At 39.3% G+C, this 23,083-nt stretch overlaps 1 protein-coding gene across 5 annotated transcripts in view; it reads right to left on the bottom strand.

The window, feature by feature from the left end:
* Window positions 1-518: 518 nt before the first annotated feature.
* Window positions 519-23,083, bottom strand: part of PKIB (cAMP-dependent protein kinase inhibitor beta) — a 57,391-nt gene continuing 34,826 nt past the window's right edge. For 4 of the 5 annotated variants that reach the window (XM_027634066.1, XM_027634065.1, XM_027634062.1 and 1 more), the window contains exons 2-3: window positions 6,807-6,981; window positions 519-1,917 (exon numbers count right to left, since the gene is read on the bottom strand). In XM_027634066.1, coding sequence (XP_027489867.1) covers window positions 1,832-1,917; window positions 6,807-6,954 — 234 coding nt within the window. In that variant the 5' untranslated portion in view covers window positions 6,955-6,981 and the 3' untranslated portion in view covers window positions 519-1,831. Of the gene's footprint in view, window positions 1,918-6,806; window positions 6,982-22,086; window positions 22,217-23,083 lie in introns of those variants that run through there. The other variant, XM_027634061.1, reaches the window with a different exon arrangement.

The raw sequence follows: 23,083 nt of genomic DNA, 5'->3' as shown, positions 1-23,083 counted from the left end.
ACAAAGTACTAAAAGTATCTATTCCTGTAGCCCAAATTTCAGTGTCTGTGTTCTATCAGAGAAGGATCTAAATATATTCAGTGCTGCAACTGCAAAAGTGCAGAATTCAATATAGGCTGTGACCCAGGAGAGCACATTAGCATATGCTCCGCCTAAAGCATATAAGGAATTCTGTTTCAGTAATACTTGGCTACTTGATTTCCATGGGATCATTATAGCTTCTTATAATTTGCCAATTTTATGTACTGTGATGCTATAAAGGAGGCTGGTATAGGAGAATGAGACTGCAACCCAGAACAAGAATGTGTGCCACAAATATAGTTGTCTCCAAATCCCTCTCCGCTGTGGTTTTCAACGCTGATCTCCCGCATCAGCTACTTCAGTCTCTCAGACTCTCTTACGTCACCTGTTTTTCTCCAATGGAGTAAGTTATTTTACCTTTTCAAACCTGAAAAAACTCCTGAGATGTTGCACTTGTTACATGAATACAGGTTAAAGAGAAGGGAAGTAAATGTCAGTTCAGTTGAAACTGGATCCTTTATTGAATAGTCCCCAAACAGCAGGGCATGAGTAAGCGCACAGCAGGAATGGAAGTTGTACAGAGGCCTCTTACAAGTTCTCTGCCAGCTGCAGAATACACAGATATTTTATAGATGGAATACCAGTCAAATGTGGAATGTACCCATCAAAAATGCTTCCTCTGTCTGGCTACAACGCAACAGTGGGCAAAGAAAAGCACTCGATTGCAGGTGTTGGTTAGGTTTCAAGATGTATGTAAGTGGCTGCTACCCAGGCTATAGTGAAGGTGCTTGCCTGTACCTGAATCTTAGGTCTCCTACAATAAGGGAATGAATGCCAAGTATTTTCAGGAGCATGACCTCGACAGCAAAACAATTCCTTTCAATAGACAAAAAGCTTTACTTAAAATCTGTGTAAAAATCACAATGATTGAAACATCTTCATTGTCAGCAAACAATAAAACAAACTCTAGATAAAATAAAAGAAGCATGTATTATAGGGTTTTGTCATACAGGAGAAACATCAAGGAATCAACCCAAGACAGAAAAGATTATAGATAATTAATTTCCACAGTGAGATTAAACAATATTCATCATATACAAACATGGCTACTTTATTTTAGATACACATGAACAGCTACAATATTCAGCCTGAAAACAAATGACAGAAGTGGCAAGACTGTAAGAGTGGGAGAACTGAGATGATATGCCATAATCAAATAGAGCTAAGGAGAGTTTGAAAACAAACAGTGGTGTTTAAGTAGTTTACAAAACCTTTTGGAGACAGGAGAAGGAAAGAAAACATTTTTTTTTTAATTTCTCACACTCATCTATATATGTCTAATGAGAACAAAAATCTCAGGAGATAAATACAGATAATGTCTGTAATCTAATATATACTTAATATCATGGTGGAGAGAGTGAATCCACCTCTGTGTCAGAGAGAAGAAAGCTGTTTTAGGAAATTAAGATACAGGATTTTTATTTTGAAACAATCATTCCTGGAACATCTGCTAAATATGTTAGTTGGAACTGTCAAAGAAGATTAGTTAGGATGAATACTATAACCATGACAAAACCCCAAACAAGAGATACATTCTTTAGTTCTCTTCCCATTTGGATGTGTAGAACATTGGTTTTGAAGGATGACAGTATTAAAAACAGTATGTCATCCACATTAATGTCATCTAGATACAAGTGTCTTGCAAAACCATGTCTATGCTCCTAAAGTTGCTACCACACTTCAGAAAGGGTGACACAGGGAAGCTGGAAAGTCTGTTTATAGGTTTCATTAACCCAGCAGTCCTTAGGTATTAGGAATCATTGCTTTTTCGTTCCGCCTCTTGACTTTCCAGCAAGGCTTTGGATGATGGCACTTCTCCACCCTCTGCTCCTGCATCTAAAAATAGACAGAATTAAATATTTATACCACACACATTCTCACAGCTTTTTTTAATGCAGCCAAATATTTGAGTTCATCTCTGTTTGGACTGGCTCTATTGCCACAGTCCTGGATGCTTTAGAAACAGAAATTAACTTGCAAGATAAAGACCTTGCAGAGTATCTTCCAAAAGCAATTGCCTATTGGTGTTGATTTGCCTGTTCCTTGCACATACTGATCAATGTATATTTGGCTTTAAGAAACAAATTGGAAATAATTCTGTATTATTGTTATTCTTTTTTTACTGGGTCATTTCCACAGACAAGTTACAATATTGCATTCCTTTGAGCGCTGCTTGGTTTCAGGTAGATAATGTTACAGTTTATGAACATGCCAGTTATCTGTCTGACCTTCTTTGCCAAGAAATACCTATGTGAATTCACCCTGTCTTCACAAGAGGAGAGATTTTTTATTACTCTGATTTGGAAGTTTGCTCTTCTATAGATTAGAGTTGAATTCTTACATGACTAATATACCTAAAAGCTCCCCAGTGTGCCTGGTCATTATATGAAGAGTTCCACACTGTTTCTTTTGATCCTCAAGTTTAATCACTAAGAAACAGGAACTTCTCTTCCCTCAATTTCCTTTATAACCATAATAATTTTCACATTACCTTCAAACTCCACATGGCAGTACCAGAGGTAAGAGAACACCCAAATCTATGGCAGCACATAGTTTTTGGGGACAAGGAGAAGTCTACTCAGCACATCTGGCTGTACCATCTTCTACTTTAACAGCCATAATCTAAGGAGTACATTTTCAGCTATTTGCCCTGGAGACTTGCTATAAAATATCACAAACACCCAAAAGAGTTACATGTCTTGATCTCTACATATCATAGTAAATATATAATGCTGTACACAATTCATCAGCTAAAGCTCTTGGCAGCAACTGATTATGTTTTAAGTCTGGTTGGACATTTAGAGGCTTTGGAGGTCTATACTGGTAAATAAAGAACTGAGTTATTTGACACCCTTCAACATTACGTATCACAGCACTGTTGTGGTAAGACAAAGCAATATCTTCTATTGGCTGTTTCTGTACAGGGTTGGATGTCTAATAATAGAGGAGTCTTGCAAACAGGGTAGAGGAAAACGGTTAGAGGAAATCTAATCTCACAGTTGGTAGCACTTAGGCATGCAAACAGGTGTTAGGCTGCTGAGTGTATCAAGATAGTTATACACAGTCACCTAGGAAAAAATCAGTAAACAATAAAAGTTATTGACAGAATGGTGCCCTAATCCAGATTACCAAATGTGGGAGACCAGTATAGCTTCTTTGCTCTCTCTTTGTGTCTTGCAGCCTCCTCTTCAACCTTTGGATCACCAGTGACACCAATCAGCTGTTTAACTTGGTTCCAGTACAACCTCCCACCAGATCACCTGTGGAAAGTCTCTGCCCTCCAAAACTTATGCACCATAAGAGGACAATCAGACAGGATACAGATGGTCTTCATTTCAGAGTTAGGCTCCAAGATAAACAGCTGGTGCCAGAATCTCTCCCTCTAATCTCATGAGAACATTAATATGGTGTGGCTTGCAGAGTACATGGACATCTATATCACACAGCTACAATCCTTGTACAAATAAAGCAAATCTCTTTTCTAAGACAGACAAAAGGTATTAGCACATCCTGTTCCTGATTTTTCTCTATGACAGGAGCTGAAAGCATTTTAGAAAGAGGAAATGTATGATACAATGAGCATTAGCTAAATTTGAAACAAGATGGAGAGAGTCCTCTTTACCACTTCCCATAATCTTCACTGTCTGAATTTCAGAGCAGAAACAAAATAGGGCATACTTTATATAGCCACATGTTCCATCTTCTGCACTTCTCTCATTTATCTAACTTCTTTGTTCTGAGCTGAAAATTACTTTCAATTTTTAACAATTCATTGTTATAACCTGAAACAGGCAAAAAGAGATGCCTGTTTGAGCTCCAAATGTTTTGCAAACAAACTCTTTCCCTGTTGCAGCATTTGATCTTCAAAACTGTCTTTCCATTTTGATGAAGTCTTCTCAATTTGCTTGCTGCCTCATCAAAAGTTTAACTCACAACACGAGGCTGTAATTCCCATCTGATGCTTACGGAATTGCCATCCCCGAAAAGCATCCCAACAGTCAGTGAACCTAACTGCATCCTGTATTCATTTCCTATTATCACTGCTGTAAACTGCTGATAACAGAATCTGCTCCTTTCCAGCAATCTCTGGCACAGCTATATGTCAATGACAAAAACAAAGTACAATTCCATGATCTTAATTGTTCTTCAAATCCTGGCAGTGCTGGTACCTGTATTTGTAAGAAAGCATCGCTACATTTTGCTAAAACTAACATAGCTATTTCTTCCTCTTAATGCATTGGAAAGGTACCAGGAGAGGAAGACTATTCTGTCTGGAGGGCTAAATACTTATTTTATACTATGCTGTAACATTTCTTATAACAAGACTTTCCCTCTTTCCCGTTTATTTCTGCGGGGGTGGGGGTGAGACTGAATAGAGAAAATTTTTATGCTTTAGAAAGTATATTCTTTCCAACTACTAAACTTTCCAGAGGCTAAAGTGAAACAAACATGAGAAACTTATCTATAGCTGTTGTATTCTTTTGTGGTCTAACATGGTGCAACTCCCTCAAGATTTACTTCTCTAAACAATACAAAGGCTAGTTACCCCTAATATAGCAATGAATATTTCAGTGGATTGAACCTGTCATTTCACTTCCACAGCTCCTGACAATAATAACAATATAAATTCCCATCTACCTCCCCTTTGGTAATGGAAACAATTCTTTCCTGCTGAAGCCTGACCATGCCAGGCAGAAGAGCTATTTGGAACAAAAAACCCCATAATATTTGAAAACCAGAACATTAAATGTTAAGTGACTGTTTGTATTTCAGAATGGATTTCCGGTGCTCCAGCTGCACACACCAGAAGGAGAAAATCTGCAGGGACATAATGTTCATATTCATAGCGAAGAAAATCTCTCCTTGAGACAAAGGAGTTTTAACCGGACTCACAGGACTCCCAGCTTTACTTTGAATGTACTCTGTCACAGGAATCCCACCTGCTCTTCCAGATTCTCCCAGTTCCCCTCACTATTATCCTGCAGCCTGAGGGTATCTAAACTTGCCATCTTTCCCAATTTTTTCTTTATTTCCACCCTATTTTCTTCACAAATCCTTGCACCTTCCTTTCTCAAAAGTGACGTCTTCTTCCAGCACCCATTCAGGTTCTTATTTTCCTCTCTTTTCCCAGTTCAAGTCAGGGTAAGGTCATTTCATCCCCTGTCACACCTCCTGGAAGTGTTCTTTCCACCTGCCCAGCAGTCCTTTGATTAGGCCCATGTTTAGTTTAGATTACAGAACCCCAAATACATGAATATAAATTAAATCACCAAAGCAATGACAATTTGTGATCAAATAAATCCTCCCCCCCAGCCTTTATGGTACTTTAGGAAGCTGTAAACTCAACATCCTGTAGTTGCTTCAGGCAATGTAAAATGAGGACATGCATCCTCATCTCTCCTATAATCTACTTCAGTTCAGATTCATGGACCCTCCACACCCCAGTGCAGGCTTGCCTTTCCCTGTGCTGCACCCAATACCATCACTGCTCCTGGATGTGGGACCATCAGTTGTGGTGGCATATGTCATGGCAGCAACAGTGATGGGCATGAGAAGAAAAGGTTTTCTGAAAAGATTCTGATTAAAAAAGTAGGGGCAAACCATGTTTAAGGTCAACCTATAATTTTCACTTCGTATGCATTAGAAACCAGATTTTTCTGAGTATGAAAATCCCCCTGAAGTCACTCTGAAAGTAAAAAGCTCACATGCAAAGCTGGTGTTCATTAGACCTGTGCTAAATCAACAGAGCACCTTATCAAATTAAAGGACATGGCAAAATTGGGCACTGGTCTCAGATAGCAAAGTTGAAAGCCTACTATCAAGAGTAAATCACTATAAACCCTACTCTTAATGTATATGCCTGAGTTAGGTTAGCTGTCATTGGATTAACAGCACAGCTTGCTGTCTTGTGCTAAGTTATCTCAGTGTAGAAGTACATTTGAATTTATAGGTGATGCGATGGGTTTTCCAAGATGCCCATCAATGCAAATGTGTTTGCTCTTCCTAAGGGGAACTGGAATTCAGTTCCTAGCACTGAACTGTTTCCCCAGGCTGCTGAACACTGAATCTGTGGGTGAATATGGCAGACTTAGTCTGGGTTACTGTTAACTTGTCTTATCAGGAGATACAAGAGAGAACTGCGTTGGAAGGTTGAACTCATTTATAAATTAAGAAATAAATGTCAGTATTGTGATAAATAAATAATTGTGATTCGTGAAACAAATGGGTGATTATATCAAAATAAAACAAACTGATTGTAAAACCCTCCTCACAAGGTCAAGAGGCCTAAACCCTCCTTACTATCCTAAGAATAAAATATAGTAGAACTTTAAATCTTTAGGCGCCTGTTCGTCCAAGGATGCATGAACTGGTTGTAGAGAGAACCCTTTTAGCTTTAGCTGTAAGAAAACCCATATATTAAATACTTAGCAAAAACCTGTAGAATGTATATGTATATGATATAATTAATATGCATGAAGTAGCTAAGATAAATACTAAATGTACCCTGTAGTAGAGGTGTGCAGATTTGGGAAACTGGTCCCATTTCTGTCACCCAGCCGGGTGCTTGCTTTTACCATATAATAAACTATTATTCGAAACTTATAGAAACTCGAGACTTTGTTTATCACAATATTGACATCAAAACTGTGTGGTGGCAGAAGCCTTAAGGAGAAAGCAAAGGACGACTGCATAAAAATGTTCCTGTCTGCGTGTGCAGCCATTACCTTCTGAAACAGAGAGATCAGCCAGTTTGTGTGGCAGGTCTGAAGTCCCAGCACCAGCAGGAGAGCCCAGGATATCTGGTAAGGCGTTGCGGCGCCCTGCCCGTCCTGATGCTGCAAAATCTGTGACCACAGGCTCCACATCAGTCATTGCTGACTCCTTTCGTCATAGCAACGTCTGCAAACAGAACAAACAGAAGAGGCAAACAGCAGCCTGATGGACGCTACTCACCTGCTCAACAATACAATAACTATAGGCTTTGCCCAATGGTTCTTTTGTTATTAAAACCCATACATTTCAATACTGAGTGCTTAAGCTTTATTTCTGCCCCAGCTGAAGATAAAAGAACGTCTGTCCATTTCCTTTGCACATCACATTAGCACTATGAGCAACTCCGTACTTACAATAAACCTGTGAACAGGGTCAGCAGCGGCCCTTTCTACCAGCCATCTGTATGTCTTTTCATGACCTGTTCCCTTTTTTTAAGTGGTTTTGCCATACAGCTACCTAGAAGGAAACTGAAACTCTGTTGTCATAGTGTGTATGAAGTAAAGCATGTTTTCTTTATTATCAATCTTGCTCAGATTCTTATTTACAATCTTGTTAGAACAAACTCGTTTCACAGAGGAGCAAATTATACAAAAAAGACCTCTCAAAAAACAAACTGAAATTCTTCATAAAATTTCTTTATCCAGCAGTTACCAAACCACTTGTTTTCCTCTACTCCTTATTACCCTGGTTGAACTTCCGCTTGGGAATGTGACTTTTATCTAACAAGTAACTGAATCCTGGAAATAACAGAGCCAACAGTGCTCTGCTCCCTTGTTCCCTGTCTCAAAGCCCACTGAATTGAATAGGAAAACTGCTGACCAAAATGGGCTTTGGATCAGGCACGGAGGTGTTTGCAGGATCACACCCTAGGGCAACAGGTTAAGTGAGAACACTGAGCAGAAGGAGGCGATACTTGGCTGCAAGTGGCACACAGGGATAGTGTGTGAAAACTGCCATTAGCAGTCACAAAAGACTATCAGACCAGAATTTACACAATAATTGCTGGTAATTAACAGAGTAATTTCTAATAATTAGGCATCTGTTACTCAAAAACAATAGTTACTTGCCCTATATGAATGCAGTTCTGTGCACAATATGGAAACAGGAATTTTGTCTCTTTGGGTAAATACGGTCAGTACTTTGAGTGGGAAGGGATACAGATGGAAATGGAGACCAATCCGATGGAAGGCTGTCAGTTTCTGTTTGACAACTGTCCGTATTTAGGATAAGAACTGGATAAGGAAAATCACAATCACTTTAGTGTTGATAGTGTCGTTCGTGTAAGAAGCAAAGCATCATAATCCCCTTTCTAAAATTCTAAAGTTGGCAAATATTAGTGCTTTCATTTCATGGAAATAAAAAAATATAGAAATAGAGATCAAACATGACTTGCTCTGATCTGCAGGAAGGAAGGAGCAGAAATCTGATTACTGATGCTGACCTGGCATTTCCACCACAAACATTTTCTCCCTCAAAGTGCCTTTCAGCTGTGCCGCTCCAGAAACAAGAATAAATATTCTTCATCTTCTTTATATCTCTAAATACTTTGTAATAAAAGAAATGCATAACTTTTGGTGAGAAATGAAGGCACAAGTAAAATCTGCAAGTCTGAAAGATGACCTGAACATGCAAGTAAACCACTTTCTTTAACCAGAGTCAGTAAGTGAAAGTTCTGACTTGGAGATTTAGAAGAAGGTTCCTGTCCTGCATGAAAACAGGTCAAGTCCAAATGAATCTCTTCCATAAGTGGCAAGAATATAAAATCATGGATATTCAAGAATGCAACTTTTGAGAAAATACATAAAGTACATGCATTGACATTCTCAGATATAGCATTATACTATGTATTAATTAAAATGGTTAAGATTCAGTACTTGACATGCAATATAAAAATAAGGAGAAAGAATCCATGTTTACAGACAGTCTCATGGTTTTTTGTGCGTGTCCATATTTACTTAACTGTAGGTGTTCTAAATGTTTTCTTCACATGCTCACCAGAGCAAGTACAGACATTGTGAATTGCACTTCAAGAAAATACTTGGGATCTTCTTTTGCTTAGTAAACCTGTTAAAATTTGTTCCCAGTTCTAAAATACCAGTATTGCTGCAGTTCCTACCCATTTCATTTCAGCCATTTATACAGTGAAGACAATAATACTGTTGTGAGTTGACCGCTGTTCACATGACGATCTACAGAATGACATTAGTGTTAAAGACTTTCTCAAGCCTGCCTTGTGGAATTTTTTCCATTTTTTCTCTCCTGCATGGATGTTTTGGTCCCTAAATGGTTACTTTTTAAATGGAGAAAATCTGCTCTACAACTCATGCTATATTAAACTACTCTCTTTTGCAGCACAGTTTCAACTTACCCACCTTGTGTATTTGTTTCGAATCCCTCCCTTTCCTCTCCAGCACACCTCTTTCTCCTATGACATAATCTCCCTTCATTGCACAATACTAGACAACACAGGAAGATGATGAAGGACACAGTCTGACACACCTTTGTGTAAGCGAATTTTGATTTATGCACTTGATTAAAAAAGTGTGCAGAGACAAATCTAGAACATCTGTCAGACAGAAAATCAGATGATCATTATCAATACGTCTGCTGGCCATAATTCAAATGGAGTTATGTATAAATAATAAAAGTACACCATCCTTTATATACATAGCAGTTGTATGTTTTCACCTTTGTTTTTTCTGTGCTACACTATGGCTAGCACAGGATGTTCTTTAAGTATATTTGAAAGAGGAGGGACTATCCCAGCAGGCTTAGAACTGACATTAAAAAACTTAAGTCCATTTAGGTCCATATAAATCAAAACTTAAGTTCACCTCCAAACATATGACAGACATTATTCAAAACAGCTTGCTGCTGTACTTGAAAGAAATGGCATTTTGTTCTTTAATGTTCTAAGGAATATTTTCAATTTAATTCTGATCCTCTTGCAGAGTTTCTCCTCTTCATCTGTTTCTACCTTTAATTTTTTAAACATATCCATCAGGAAATGTCTACCTTTCTGGCATCTTCTTGCATCTGTTAAGCACAGTATTATTCATCCTTACTCACAGAGTAAACAATAATCACAATGTGCAAAGCACCTATTTTCTCAATTCCACTCCTCCTCCTGCCGGCAACATCTCCTTCAGCTTCACTGAACCCATTTTGCTCTAGCCTTATCCAAGATAAAGATACTTATATCTTGCCAACTCCTGCATGCAGTTGCTTCTCTCAGTTTCCAAATTACTGTTATCATTTTTCTCCTGTGTCACTGCTCACCAGACTAACAGAGCACAGCTCTAAAAGAATAGTGCCAGATTTGCAAAACAGAAACTTCTGTTTCTGTACTTCCCCAGCTCCCTTTTTTCCACAGTAAAAACCCAGGCTACCCAAAAGTATAAGGAGACTGACTGCGTGGAAACAAAGAGCTGGGTAGGGATGCAGGCTGTTTGCAGGAGGGTCAATAGTAGGAAAGCAGATGGATGTCCCAGAAAAGCTCATCTACTAAAGTTAGAGACCAAAGGCTTTGCCTGGCATCCCATCAGTACTCCATGGCACCAGGCTAACTTTGAAACTCATTCCTGGGCCAGGTTTTTGGGAGTACTAGGTTAATCCTCTCATATGCGCCTCTGAAATCCCTGCAGGACCACACAGAATGCACATCAGACCATTCAGGTGTTGTCAGAGATTGAAATGGTTAATGATTTACACATTCTGGGACCGCTAGGGGACTTTTGCAGGCTGGGAAGAGACGGCTGCTCACCCAGCCGGCCCTATCCTCCCAAGAGTGCTGCTGATGGGTTGAGGACTGAAAGGCGGGATGAGCCGTTTTTGCCATGCCCTTCACGTGAACTCTGCACGTCTGGCCTGGGTTGTCGGAGATGTTGGAGGCTCGTGGCACGGCCTGTGACACATGGTAAAACTCCCCGCCCCTGAAAGGTACGTGGCATTCGCACCTGAGCTGGAAGTATATAATAACTCATAACTTCTTTGAGCATGTGGGTTTCCCTTCCCCACCCCCAATGGACCAAGACCACCACTTCAACTAATAGACATGGAAGCTGCAACTACCAAGTTTCATCGCTGGATCCAGTGGGCAGTGACTATATATATCTTTCCACCTTTATCCTTTCTTTCCCTTTCTCTCCCTTATGCATTTCCTTAAGTGTTATCCTTATGCTCTAATGATTGATATATTGCTATAGATGATAAATATAGATGATAACACCCAAAATGGCAACATACCTGTTTACCTTTGAAACAAAATTGGTCTAAAATAAACCCTACATGTATATGTTTTCAAACACTGATTATTCAGTGTCATTTTCACTCTAATCCACCCCAAGGGATTAATTAATAAGAACTTGGGTTATCCTCCACTTCTTCTAGGGGCGGGTCACAACAGGTGTGCAAGTGGAGAGGAAGTGCTCTGCTTGTGAAAACTGGCTACAATGAAAAGCAAAACTCAATTACTGATGTATGAGACATTCAAGTAATCATTCTCAGACAAAATAATGGCAGGTAAACTACTAGTGACATTTTTTCTGAGAGACAGCTAGTTTGTTAATCTTTGAATCCTCTTTTGTTGGCAGCATAGCCAGCCCTTTGGAGGAAAATGAGTCACAGAAGCTGGTAAGAATTTCTTTAAATAAATGACAAAGGAAGAGAACAAATAAGTCTCACGAAACAAGTTGTGTGCAGCAACAAGAGAAATAATGCTTCAAGGTACTCAGCTGTAGCAGTCCACATGAAATGTCAGTGCTATCTCTTCCTCACTCTTATCTGCTAGGAAGTAGATAAATCACCACCTTAAGTATTTGTGAAAGCTGTTCTTTCTTCTGATCTTTCTACTGTCTCACACAGACAAAATACTGGTTTTGTTCTTCTTGGAAGGACAAGCTGTTCCTCAGTAAATGTCAAAAGGTTCCTGACATTGGTATTGTGGCAAATCCACTCCACAGGAGACTGAAAGATCAAACATATCACTCCTTGCCACTCAGGCATTCTGTCAAAAACTCTTGTCTTAGGTCTTAAGAACAGTCTCTGCCTGTAGCAGAGAAAGCTACACTTACCAAACACTGTTCCTTTTGAATGCCCCTTAATAGGAACAAACTGGAAAGTGTGAAATCCTCTCAAAAACAGATGAAAAATAAGTAGCCAAGTAGTACTTTCAGAGCCATACTGACTGATTCTATGTCTTGAGAGTCTCTTACTGTAAGATGCATTTCAGCATCTTACTGTATTCAGAAAGAATTTCAGTCCTTTCAGTGTTGTTTAGTTCATTTTTATTTACTTGTAAGTAATAAGTGTTCTCCAAGCACCTGTAGGTTCAAAACTTTCTAAGTAAGGAGAACAAAACAGAAAACTTATTGAATTAAATGCTTCCGACCATGCAACTGAGTTGAAAACCACATCGCCTTCCTGTGCAGTTGCAACACTTTCACATCCACTTCTGCTGCAACTGCATCCTGATGGCTTTGCCTCTTCTTACCAAAGGTCTCAGAACAGGAACATTCTCAGTATATGTGCTCATGTAATCCTTATACTTTATCATGAGGCATTTTTGTATTACAGAAAATGAAAAAAACCCCTAGGAACATCCGTGCTTTTAAGGAAAACAGCCCAGAGATTATGATGATGACTAACAGTAACTTGGGCACTTGCATAACAAATTTTGTGAGAAAAATTTCTGCTATGTGTTTTTTTCACATCAGGAACATTTGTAACACACTGGTAACCCTAGTGCTGGGAAGCACACAGGAAGATAAACAAGTGCTCTTTACTATAAGTATATCCAAACACAGGGGTCTTGATTTTGTTTGGGGCTTAAGACAAGAGACCACACATTTCTTAATATACAGAAGCAATACATCTGACTGTATGAATGTTAGAAGTGATTAATTAAGGAAAAAGAAGTAAATTTGTTAGCTTTCAGTTTTTTAATACATCACTAAACTTGAAACAAGAGTTCCTTTTATTATTTCACGTTAGAAGGATGATTTGGGTTTCCTGTACAAAAAGATTTGGCCTCTCTAGTCCATGTTCTCTGAAAAACTGATGAGCTGTTTTTCCCTACAGGGAAACTAAATTATATCCCATCTCAGTAAATCTACAATGCAGAAGCATATCTGAGTCCTTCTACATCTGTGTCAGTCTGGATGTTACAGCCCAAATAACACATGACATTTTTGGGATGATATTTCAAAGTCTGGTGTATTGTATAACAGGTTTTCACTTTTGGTTGCTTACAGTGTACACAGCTGGACAGACATTTAGCACAAATGTCTTGTGTGTTCCTTCTGCTCTGGATACATGATCTGCTCTACACTCTTGCACCAGAAGAACATTCTTACTGATAATGTGCAAAAGTGGATTCTGTTTTTCCTAATGCCAAGTTGGTCAGCCTGGGATATCATGATTACATCATTCTTCCATTTCCTCCCTTGATACTCTTAGAAGCACTGAATGGAAGTCCAAGATCTTGATCCTATTGTTCAGATGCTCATCATTTTGGGACACATAATCTGAAAGTCTTGGCCAAACCTGTAAGACTTTTTTCTTCCTCAGAATGGTACTTCTAAACTAACAGTTGAATATTCTGATCACTTCCATAAAGCCAATATTATACTCATGGGAGGGATAAGAGAAAAAAAGCTGCCTTCATGCTTCTGGAGAATGCGCAGATACCAATTGTGAAGTTCACCTTCTACAAGCCCATGCAAAGTAGAAAGCTTTACTGTGAACTGTGTCTGATTCCTGAGTATGCACAGTGCTCCAGTGCACAGGAGAACACATTACAAAACTAATAACAGTTCTAAGTAATGGCACAATTTTCCCTTTGTGAAAGAAAATAAGGGAGAGAGGAGAAGGGGTCATGATACTGACAACTGAATCAGAAGTTATCTGCAGTAAGTAATAAATGAAGTGACATTAGCTGAAGGCAGTCAATACCAGGCAAGCAAGCACGTCACTTTCGAAATGTCTGTGAGTGACCAAGAGCAATGACAAACATAAATGTTTGTCGACTTCACGGGAAACACAATTCAATTCAAACTCATCAACTATACTGGAAAGAAATCAAACACATCCTCTACTAGAGAATAAGAAATAAAGTTCAGTGGTAACAAATCAGTGACCAACTTAATTCTTCCTCTTATATTTTGGCCATTAATCCTCACAGAGTTTTCATTTCCTATTGCAATATGTATAAGTATCAACTGTCCCACATACCCCCAAATAACTTTCTGAGTTCAGCCACAAAGTTACAACCTTCTAAATCCTTCCTTAGGATCTGTATCTGGCTTGAAATCCAAGAGAATTTTGCCCACTTACAGGAATATATATGAAGAGTAATTTAGAATCACAGAATCACAGAATCAACCAGGTTGAAAAAGATCTCTGAGGTCATTGAGTCCAACCCATGACTCAACCCCACTCTGACAACTAGACCATGGCACTAAGTGCCACATCCAGTCTCATCTTAAAAACCTCCAGGGATGGTGACTCCACCACCTCCCAGGGCAGCCCACTCCAATGTCTGATCACTCTCTCTGTAAAGAATTTCTTTCTAATGTCTAACCTAAAACTCCCCTGGCACAGCTTAAGACCATGCCCTCTTGTCCTACTGCTGGTTGCCTGGGAGAAGAGACCGACTCCCATCTCGCTCCAACCTTCTTTCAGGTAGTTGTAAAGAGTGATGGTCTCCCCTGAGCCTCCTCCAGGCTAAACAACCCCAGCTCCCTCAGCTGCTCCTCATAGAGCCTGTGCTTGAGTCCCTTCACCAGCCTTGTTGCTGTTCTTTGGACACTCTCCAGCACCTCGGTGTCCCTACTAAAACGAGGGGCCCAGAACTGGACACAGTACTCATGGTGCAGCCTAACTAGTGCTGAGTACAGGAGAAGAATCACTTCCCTGGTCCTGTTGGCCACACTGTTCCTGATATAGGCCAGGATATCACTGGCCTTCTTGGCCACCTGGGCACACTGCTGGCTCATGTTCAGCTTCCTGTTGATTAGAACCCACAGGTCCCTTTCTGCCTGGCTGCTCTCCAGCCACTCTGTGCCCAGCCTGTAGTGCTGCATGGGGTTGTTGTGGCAAAAGTGCAGCACTTGGTCTTGTTAAACATCATACCATTGGAGTCAGCCCATTTATCCAGCCTGTCCAGGTCCCTCTGCAGAGCCCTCCTACTCTCCAGCAGATTGACACTCCCCCCAACTTGGTGTCATCTGCAAATTTGCTGATGGTGGACTCAATTCCCTCGTCCAGATCATCAATAAATATATTAAACATATCTTTTATGGATATGGACTGGGCAACAACAGGACAAGTCAACAACTATGTAAGCCAGCACACATATGTCAATACTGTATTCTTCATTAGCAGAAAGGGATTTGCCAACTCTGCGGAAGAAAACCACTCTGACAAAACCACCAGGAAAAGCTAAGGTAGCAAACCGCTTAAGGCATACTGAAGTCTACTTACACAATGCACTCAAGTAAAGCAATCAGCACTGTGCAATCTCAAATGCAATTGAGAGAAGATGAATTTACAGTTTAGCAAATATATGAGAATGGGGCAATCCTATGCACATAACCAACACAGTTGTGTACTCAAAGTCTCTCACTGGAGAAGGCCCAAGTCTCCTTGAGATCTTACTGACATGAACGAGGAATGCATCTATCTGGTTCAGAGTGAATTTGAGGGTACGAGTATGTACAGGCCCAGGAATGGAAATCCTTGTGGAAGTGCTTATAGAAGAGAAGGAGTTGCAAAGCACGAAGTTGACTGGTAGCAACATGTGGGCACAAGTTGAACATGTGGGCTAGGAGCACAAGGATGACAGAGAAGAGGCATGGGGAGCCTGTAACTGTGCCTGTATGTAGAGAAGAGAGATTAACTGAGGGATCTTTATCTACATGGGATAAAAAAATGACACAGCAAGCTAAAGGAGCACAGGAAGAAAGGAGAGCTCTGGAACCTTACTGAGGAAGAGAAATTAAATCAGTAATGAGGAGTTTCCTTGGAAGACAAGCAAGATGGCGACAGGGAGGATGAGAGGCTTGTTCAAGTTTGAGGAACATTTCAGGAGACTGAAATGCAGGATGATGCACAGAGACGGGCATGATAGAGAACCTATGGATTAGCAGCAAACTAGCTAGGTAGCTAAAAGATTAACTGTATTTTATTTGTATGATTCTTTCTTCTTCAAACCTATGAGCTGTATTTTTTATGGCTAGCAGACCATCCCACCCTCTTCACAGACTTCTTCCCTGGGCAGCTCAGTTGCACCTTATTGATGAAGACTGGCCATGATGATGATGACTTCAGTTTAGCCAGTTTGGTAGTCACACTCCTTAGCATTTCTTCACCTGAAGATAGGAGAGGATACTCTCTGTCTTGTAATGATATGTCTATGTCTGGTGGACACTTTGGAAAAGTTAAACTCTAACCAAATCCAAGCACCATTCTTCTTTTTAAGTTGCAGTAAAACTTCACTATTTCTGCATTCTGGTTTCATAGGGCCAAGCACATACAAGGAGGAGCCACCATTTCCACACCAAAAACTACTCATAGCAGTCTAATACAAAAACAAACAAACAAACCCCAAAACAAAACCCAAAACAAACACCAAACAAACAAAACCCCAAAATAGAACAAACAAACAAAACCAAACAAAAAATCTCCCAACACAAACCAAACCAACAAAAAATGAAGTGAAACTTAGTATTAAATTGCTGCTTACACAGAGGTCTAGATACAAAGTCAGCTTAACTCTCTATTCTTTATTGAGCAGACTAAGTGCTAACATACTAATAAAGGCTATTTTTATTTTATTTACCACAGCAAGATGCAACAAAGCCTGCTTGTCTTTGTCATGACAAGTAAATCTAACCCTCCAAGTTTTTTTATTCTGTAGCTTCCTTAAGCACCAGCCTGACAGGTAAAGCAGTTGATGACTTCATCTACTTTGGTAATGTTGACTGTTGATGCCTCTACCGCTCTCTTCACAAAAAGCAAATATCAGTCTGAGAGCCACTAAGGTATCTTGCAAACATCACTCCAGCACTTCACTCAAACACAGTTCTCAGGGTCTCAGCATCATCCTTTCATCATGAAGCTCTGCATAACTATTTCCCCCATAATTATTCATATGTTTCTCACTTCAGTTGCTTCTTGTACTCCATAAGTGATCTGGGTTGAACTATTCTTCTCATCCACGGATGCTTCTGGAAATCCAATCCAAAATACTTAATTTGGCATTCTTCACTGGATAGGATGTTGGAAAGAAAACCATGTTTGCTCAACTCAATAAATTTTTAATTAGGTAATAAAATATTATTTTATTAACTCACTTCAAGGGTAGTAAAAACTCTTTAATTTTGGAAATATAAGTGAACTATTGCAGAATAATCCTATAAAGACATCTTTGCTGGTATACCCAAAAGCTTTTCCAATTACATTTTTCTAACTAATAAAAAAATATTTTCTTTCCCTAAGAACTCTGTCTTGACCATGTCCTTAGGCCACCAGTGGTGCTGGAAAGTTCTACAAAATCATTTTGGTTCAGTTTGCCCTCAGGGGAAGATGAACCAACAAAGAGGAAAACACTGTGCTTTTCACAGTAATCAGGTGACTTTTAAAGTATGCGCAGGCAGCAAACAGCCATTTGGCAAGTGAAGTCTAAAGCAAACAAAATGGAGCTAACTCCCAACTGCAAGTCAACCTGGTGCACTGAAGAAGCCTTTAATGAGACACTGAAGTTTCCTACTGCTGTGCTCAACATGTCAGTGATTTTAAGATTCATAAAGATTAAAAATCAATAGGACATATGGCTACATTTTGAGTAGTTATATGACTTTGCTGCAGTGTCTTTGAAAATTGAGTTTTAAATCTAGACCCTCAGTTCCTGCTTTGTATGTTCAATTAATATTTTATTTATGCTTTAGCATAAACTTTTGCCTCAGAAACAGTATTTCTTCAATATTAAATGACTAATTTTTCATTTTCATTTCATTCTCCAGCATACATCATGCTTACTCTAATACAATTCCACTCAGATTATATCCTCTAGAGTTTACCTGTTCAATCTTGCCAGTATCCTATTTTTCTGATTTTAATGAAATTACAGGTAGAAAAATTTGCCCCCTCCCATGGTGACTCACTAAGAAAATAGACTGAGATTCAAGAAATCTGTCTTCCTTTAGGTTTATAATATAAACAATGACCTTGATTCACAAGACTTTCTCAATTATATTTACAATAGACTTTAACATGCAAGAAAAAAAATTTCAATCAATTACAATTCCCTGAAACATATCCTGATAGTAGAGGTTTACAATTTGATCCTGCAGTTCTGCATGTACTTGGCTTCATCTAATTGCAAGGCTTCTGTTGCTTCCACTGAAATTTGCTAATACAGACAGGAGACAGTACTAGGAATGAGCTCTTTGACATTCAAGAGCAGACCAATGAATTGGATTTGTCCCACTCAAATTTGGTGATAGGAGTTGTCTCCAGAGGATCAGACACCTGATGATACAGTCCCTGCTTATCTGCAGACCAAAAAATCTGTGACTGCACAGATAAAGGTCAGAGACTGCAGAGTATTTACACGCACAGGCACAAAGGATCAGAACAATGCAAACCTCAGACTTACTCCTCTTCTAGAAAATTCTGAGATTGGGGGAAAACTTTTCTCACAGAACAAGGAATATGGGGCACAAATATTTGAGAGCATCTTGTTCTTACATTTTCTGGGAATGAGCTACTACTCCACTGAATATCACCGATGAGAGAAATTAAATAAATAAAAAATCCACAACTCACAGTCTCCTGAGGACTAATGATAGAAACAAATAGGCTATATGATTATCCAATTTATTTTGGATTAACTTTACACTTCAGGTGAAGGGTTTGTCTGCAGTACTATACTTGCTCTTGCCTTCCTATTTTTAGATGATTCCATTTGTTTCCTCTGTGACTCTGCTGAAAGGATACCATCGATCACAGCAATTTATAAACCTGGCTGACTTTCATGCTATTTTAGAGTCTCTCTTTTTCCTAGGAGAACAGGTCTAAAATTCATATTAGTTACAAGCCTAAACATGTTTAATTTCTTTAGCATTTCAATATACTTCTATTTTATCAGAATATGAATCATCTCTATTACTTTCCCACACCCTTAGCCTAGGACATTAAAACAACCTTCTTATCTTAGGGCTTCACAGTTATAGACTAGTTTGGTAAAAAAAAAAAAGATGTATTTCAATCAAAATTCTAGTAAAATATACTTAGGAAATTATTTTAGAATCTCACTGATCTTACTTGGCAATTGAAGAAAATTATTGTCTCTCAGAAAAAGTAAGCCCTAAAAGCAAATCCCTACCTCCAAATATTATAACCGATCTGTTGTTCAAGAACAAGCACCAAACAGACCTTCCCAAGGCATGCATGAGGCTGGCAGTCAGGTAATTTGCACACAGTTGAATTTATGTATTTTAAATAATTCAATTAAAATTATCTCAGATTAAGGCAGATGACTTTAAAAGAATCTTTTCCATTTTGGTAAATGATGTTTCAGTAAACAGCACCTGGGTAAAGTGCTTCAAATAGGGACCAAAAAAAGGTGTATTTAGATCCCAAAAGACAATTAGGCTATGGGAAACAATCAGTATATACAGGATGATTTAAGAGACGACAGCAGAGAGAAAAATGTGCTTTTTATAAATTATTTGAATGAAGTACTTGCAGACTTTGAGTACTTAAAAGGGGCCTAGAAGAAAGATGGGACAAACTTTTTAGCAGGGCCTGTTGTGACAGGACAAGGGGTAATGGTTCTAAACTGAAGGAGGGTCAATTTAGATTCGATATAAGGAAGAAGTTTTTTACAGAGAGTGGTAAAACATTGGCACAAGTTGCCCAGAGAGGTGGTGGATGCCCCATCCCTCAAAACATTCAAGGTCAGTTCGGATAGGGCTCTGAGAAACCCGATCTAGTTGCTGATGTCCCTGCCCTTGGCAGGGTGGTTGGACTAAATGACCTCTAAGGATCCCTTCTAACCCCAAACATTCTACGAGTCTATGATTCTAAGTACGGCTAGACCCTTAAGGTATTTTAGCTGGGATGTCAGGAGCCCCAGAACTTTTATTCAACTGTATTAATCTTCATGGGCCATTGATGCTTAAGGAAAAGTGGAGGAATGACACCAGAACATAAACAAGCAATCAAGTCTTATTCCTACTTGTCATACAAACAATATTTAAGTAGAAGTTCCACATACTGAATCTTTTGGGTTTAAAAGTTTAATCAGTTCACTTTCTCCTGGTCTTTTCAATTTTAGTTTAATGTTTAGTCTACTGTATTCTGAGTGAGAGGTGGGTTTAATTCTGACATGTTAGAGCAGAGCCATCAGAGCCATTCTTCCATTAGGAGTAGCAAAAGCAACAAGCAAGATAGGTCTAAGCAAATGTTACTTCCTTTTGGAGTTGAATTGGATAGGATTTTCATCTTGAAAACTGTTTTTCACTATAGAAGAATCTGCACTTCCACTGCACAGAGGTCTGTTGGAACCATGCCATTCCTGAATCACATCAATTTTAATGAAACTTTTTTACTAGGTTTAGTCAAGAGAGAGATTGCTGAAGAGCTCCTGAAGAGTTGCTTGCCAACAGTTAGGGGCTGGCACCGTGTGGGAGGACAGTCAGTTTGAGTTACTATGGATATGGCGAGTGCTTTAATCACTAGGTTTAACTGGAAACTCCAGGAGATTTTATTTTTTTTTTAGTGGAAATATGAGTTGAGCATTTCAAACCAAAACCTGGAAGTGATACTGACAAATGCAGATCATTGAGGGATTATGCTGATGTTGTAGCACTCAAAACATTTACTCCTTGTTTTATGTACTGGCATTTACTTCTGCATTAAGACCTATATATTCAAAAGGTCAAAAATAAGAAGGTTGCTTGCCATGGTCTCCTGATAAGTGCATATCCTTAGAGATAGTGGATTCTCTTTTTCTAAACACCACTTAGCACTGGAGTTCAGTAGAGCCTACACCTCATCCCTAGAGTCTTGCATGAATCTGGCTGGAAAACTGCATATGGTGAGACTTCAGGGGAGTCTTTCTGCAGATAACCTCTTGTTCTTGAAGAGCTACTAAAGACTACGGGCATGATAGGAAACCTTCTTCTACATTTTTATGTCTCACTTTAAAATGAGCAGTTGAAAGGTTTGTTTTATTTATAACTTTTGTTTTTCTTTAAAAAGTGCAGAAATAGTTCTGCATTTTCTTGATTGCAGATGAATAGGCACGACCTTTCACTGAACAGACCTGTATGCTTTTCTCATTTTAAAAACATGGGGCACATTCTGTTCCTTATAACATCAACTAAACCAATACAGATTTGTTCAATGACATGGAGGTTAAGGAGAGTACTGTCAGAAAATAAATCTCTGCAGATACCCCTCCATAAAGCCCTACTCTTTTATGATGACAGATGGAAAAAAGTAAGAGCAAGATTTGTTCCTGCCTGAGAAGTTTCAGCACTCCTCCCTAAACTGCAAAGAGTCTCTCAAATTTATGATGACTGTGTGAAGGCCAAGACCAAGCAAAAGCAGCTATTCCTGCTCATTTCAGAGCTGCTTGTGTCCACTACTCCATCTCAGACTCCTGATGGCCACAAAGGGCTCCAGAAACCTGGCTGTGATGCATACGTCACTACAGGACTGACCTGACAATCTGCATTTTAAGGGCCACATACACGGTTTTGCCTGATGAATCCCTCTTCCCCTCCCCAACAGAGAAATTGAACCCATTTCTGTACTTCTCAGCAGGGCACTCCCTAAAGCACACACAAGCACAGCCAAAGAACAAAATTTTAACATATGATCTAGAGTCTTTTTGGCTTTTAATCTAACCACATTTATTATACCAATAGATGCTTGCTCTGGCATTTCGAAGGAGAGCCTAAAAAGACAAAGGTGACTTCCACAGTGTGTAACGCCCAGTGAACAGGAGTACATTGGCAAGGCTACAAGTTGAAATTAAGGGGAATTTCTCTGTTTGCTTAGTTTGTTCAAGGCAGTAAGGAAACAAACACAGCTCTTTTAACTAAACTTCTTTAGGAATGGTAGATGCTTATGAAATGTTGCTAAAGTACGTTTTAAAAGCAGACTTAAAAGAGATAGATAATACAATATGGAAAATGAGAGCATAAGAAAAAAGTTACTTACAGGACAGCAAAAAGGGGCTGATGAATACCAGAGATGCCCAGAAACAACTGGAACATGATCTCAATGTCTGGCTTTTCAGCTGACTACAGCAAAACACCAAGGGAAAGCGGAACTGTTACCAAGAGGGAAGATAAACTTGCACGCATTTAAAATAAAGGAACTGATTACAAATTCACATAAAGAAGCACATGCCTTATAGATGGACTTCTGGACTTCAGCCTTTCCATTCAGGGCATTTTTGGTACAAAAATAAGTCCTTACAACCATGTCATTAAAGGAATTCTACATCCTCCCATAACAGAGGGTAAATCTTTCTGCAGCAGCAATGCTGTTATATTCACCCCAAAGGTGGCAACTGCTGCCTGGACATAGTGTAAGCAAACAAGCTTTGGCTGTCCAATGGCATTCTGCTATCCAGCGGCATTCTGCTATCCAAAGAGAGAACATGTAACTGGCACAAAAACTACTTCCACGTTGTTGTAAGATAAATAATACTTTCCCAATGCATTTTCAGCAAAGGTAAACAACAGTTAAAATTTCAGCATCTACACACAGATTTCACAGCAGACAAGAAAGCTGCCTGGAAATAACCATACTGCTTAATTTTGTATTAGCTGTCTGTTGACTTGCCTGGAGAACCAACCAGCCTGCAAGAAGAGGGTCATCTAGTATGGCTATTTGGCAATCTGCCCAATTCTGCCTTCCCTAAACCTTGAAGTCTGTGGTTCAGGTATGCCCTCAGCATCCACACCGTGATCTTTCTTCAAGAGGGGCCAGGCATGAGCTACGGGAGAAAGCCACTGCTTGAGCTATGCCAGCAGCTCTGGTTTCTACTGTCTCCTCAAAAATAACCTGCTGTCACATAACTACCAGAGAAGTAAACTGCCGTTGGAAAAGCCTCCCTGCTTTTAAAAATCAGGAAAGCTGAAACAATTTGAAGCCATACAAATAAAAAAAGCTTCTTTTGTGCTGAACATGTCAGCAGGGTAAAAAGAGG

The sequence above is a fragment of the Corapipo altera genome, unplaced genomic scaffold (genome assembly GCF_003945725.1).
Source record: "Corapipo altera isolate COAL_440 unplaced genomic scaffold, ASM394572v1 2b, whole genome shotgun sequence".
In the NCBI taxonomy this organism is placed as follows: Eukaryota; Metazoa; Chordata; class Aves; order Passeriformes; family Pipridae; genus Corapipo; species Corapipo altera.
This window is presented reverse-complemented; position numbering and strand designations above follow the sequence as displayed.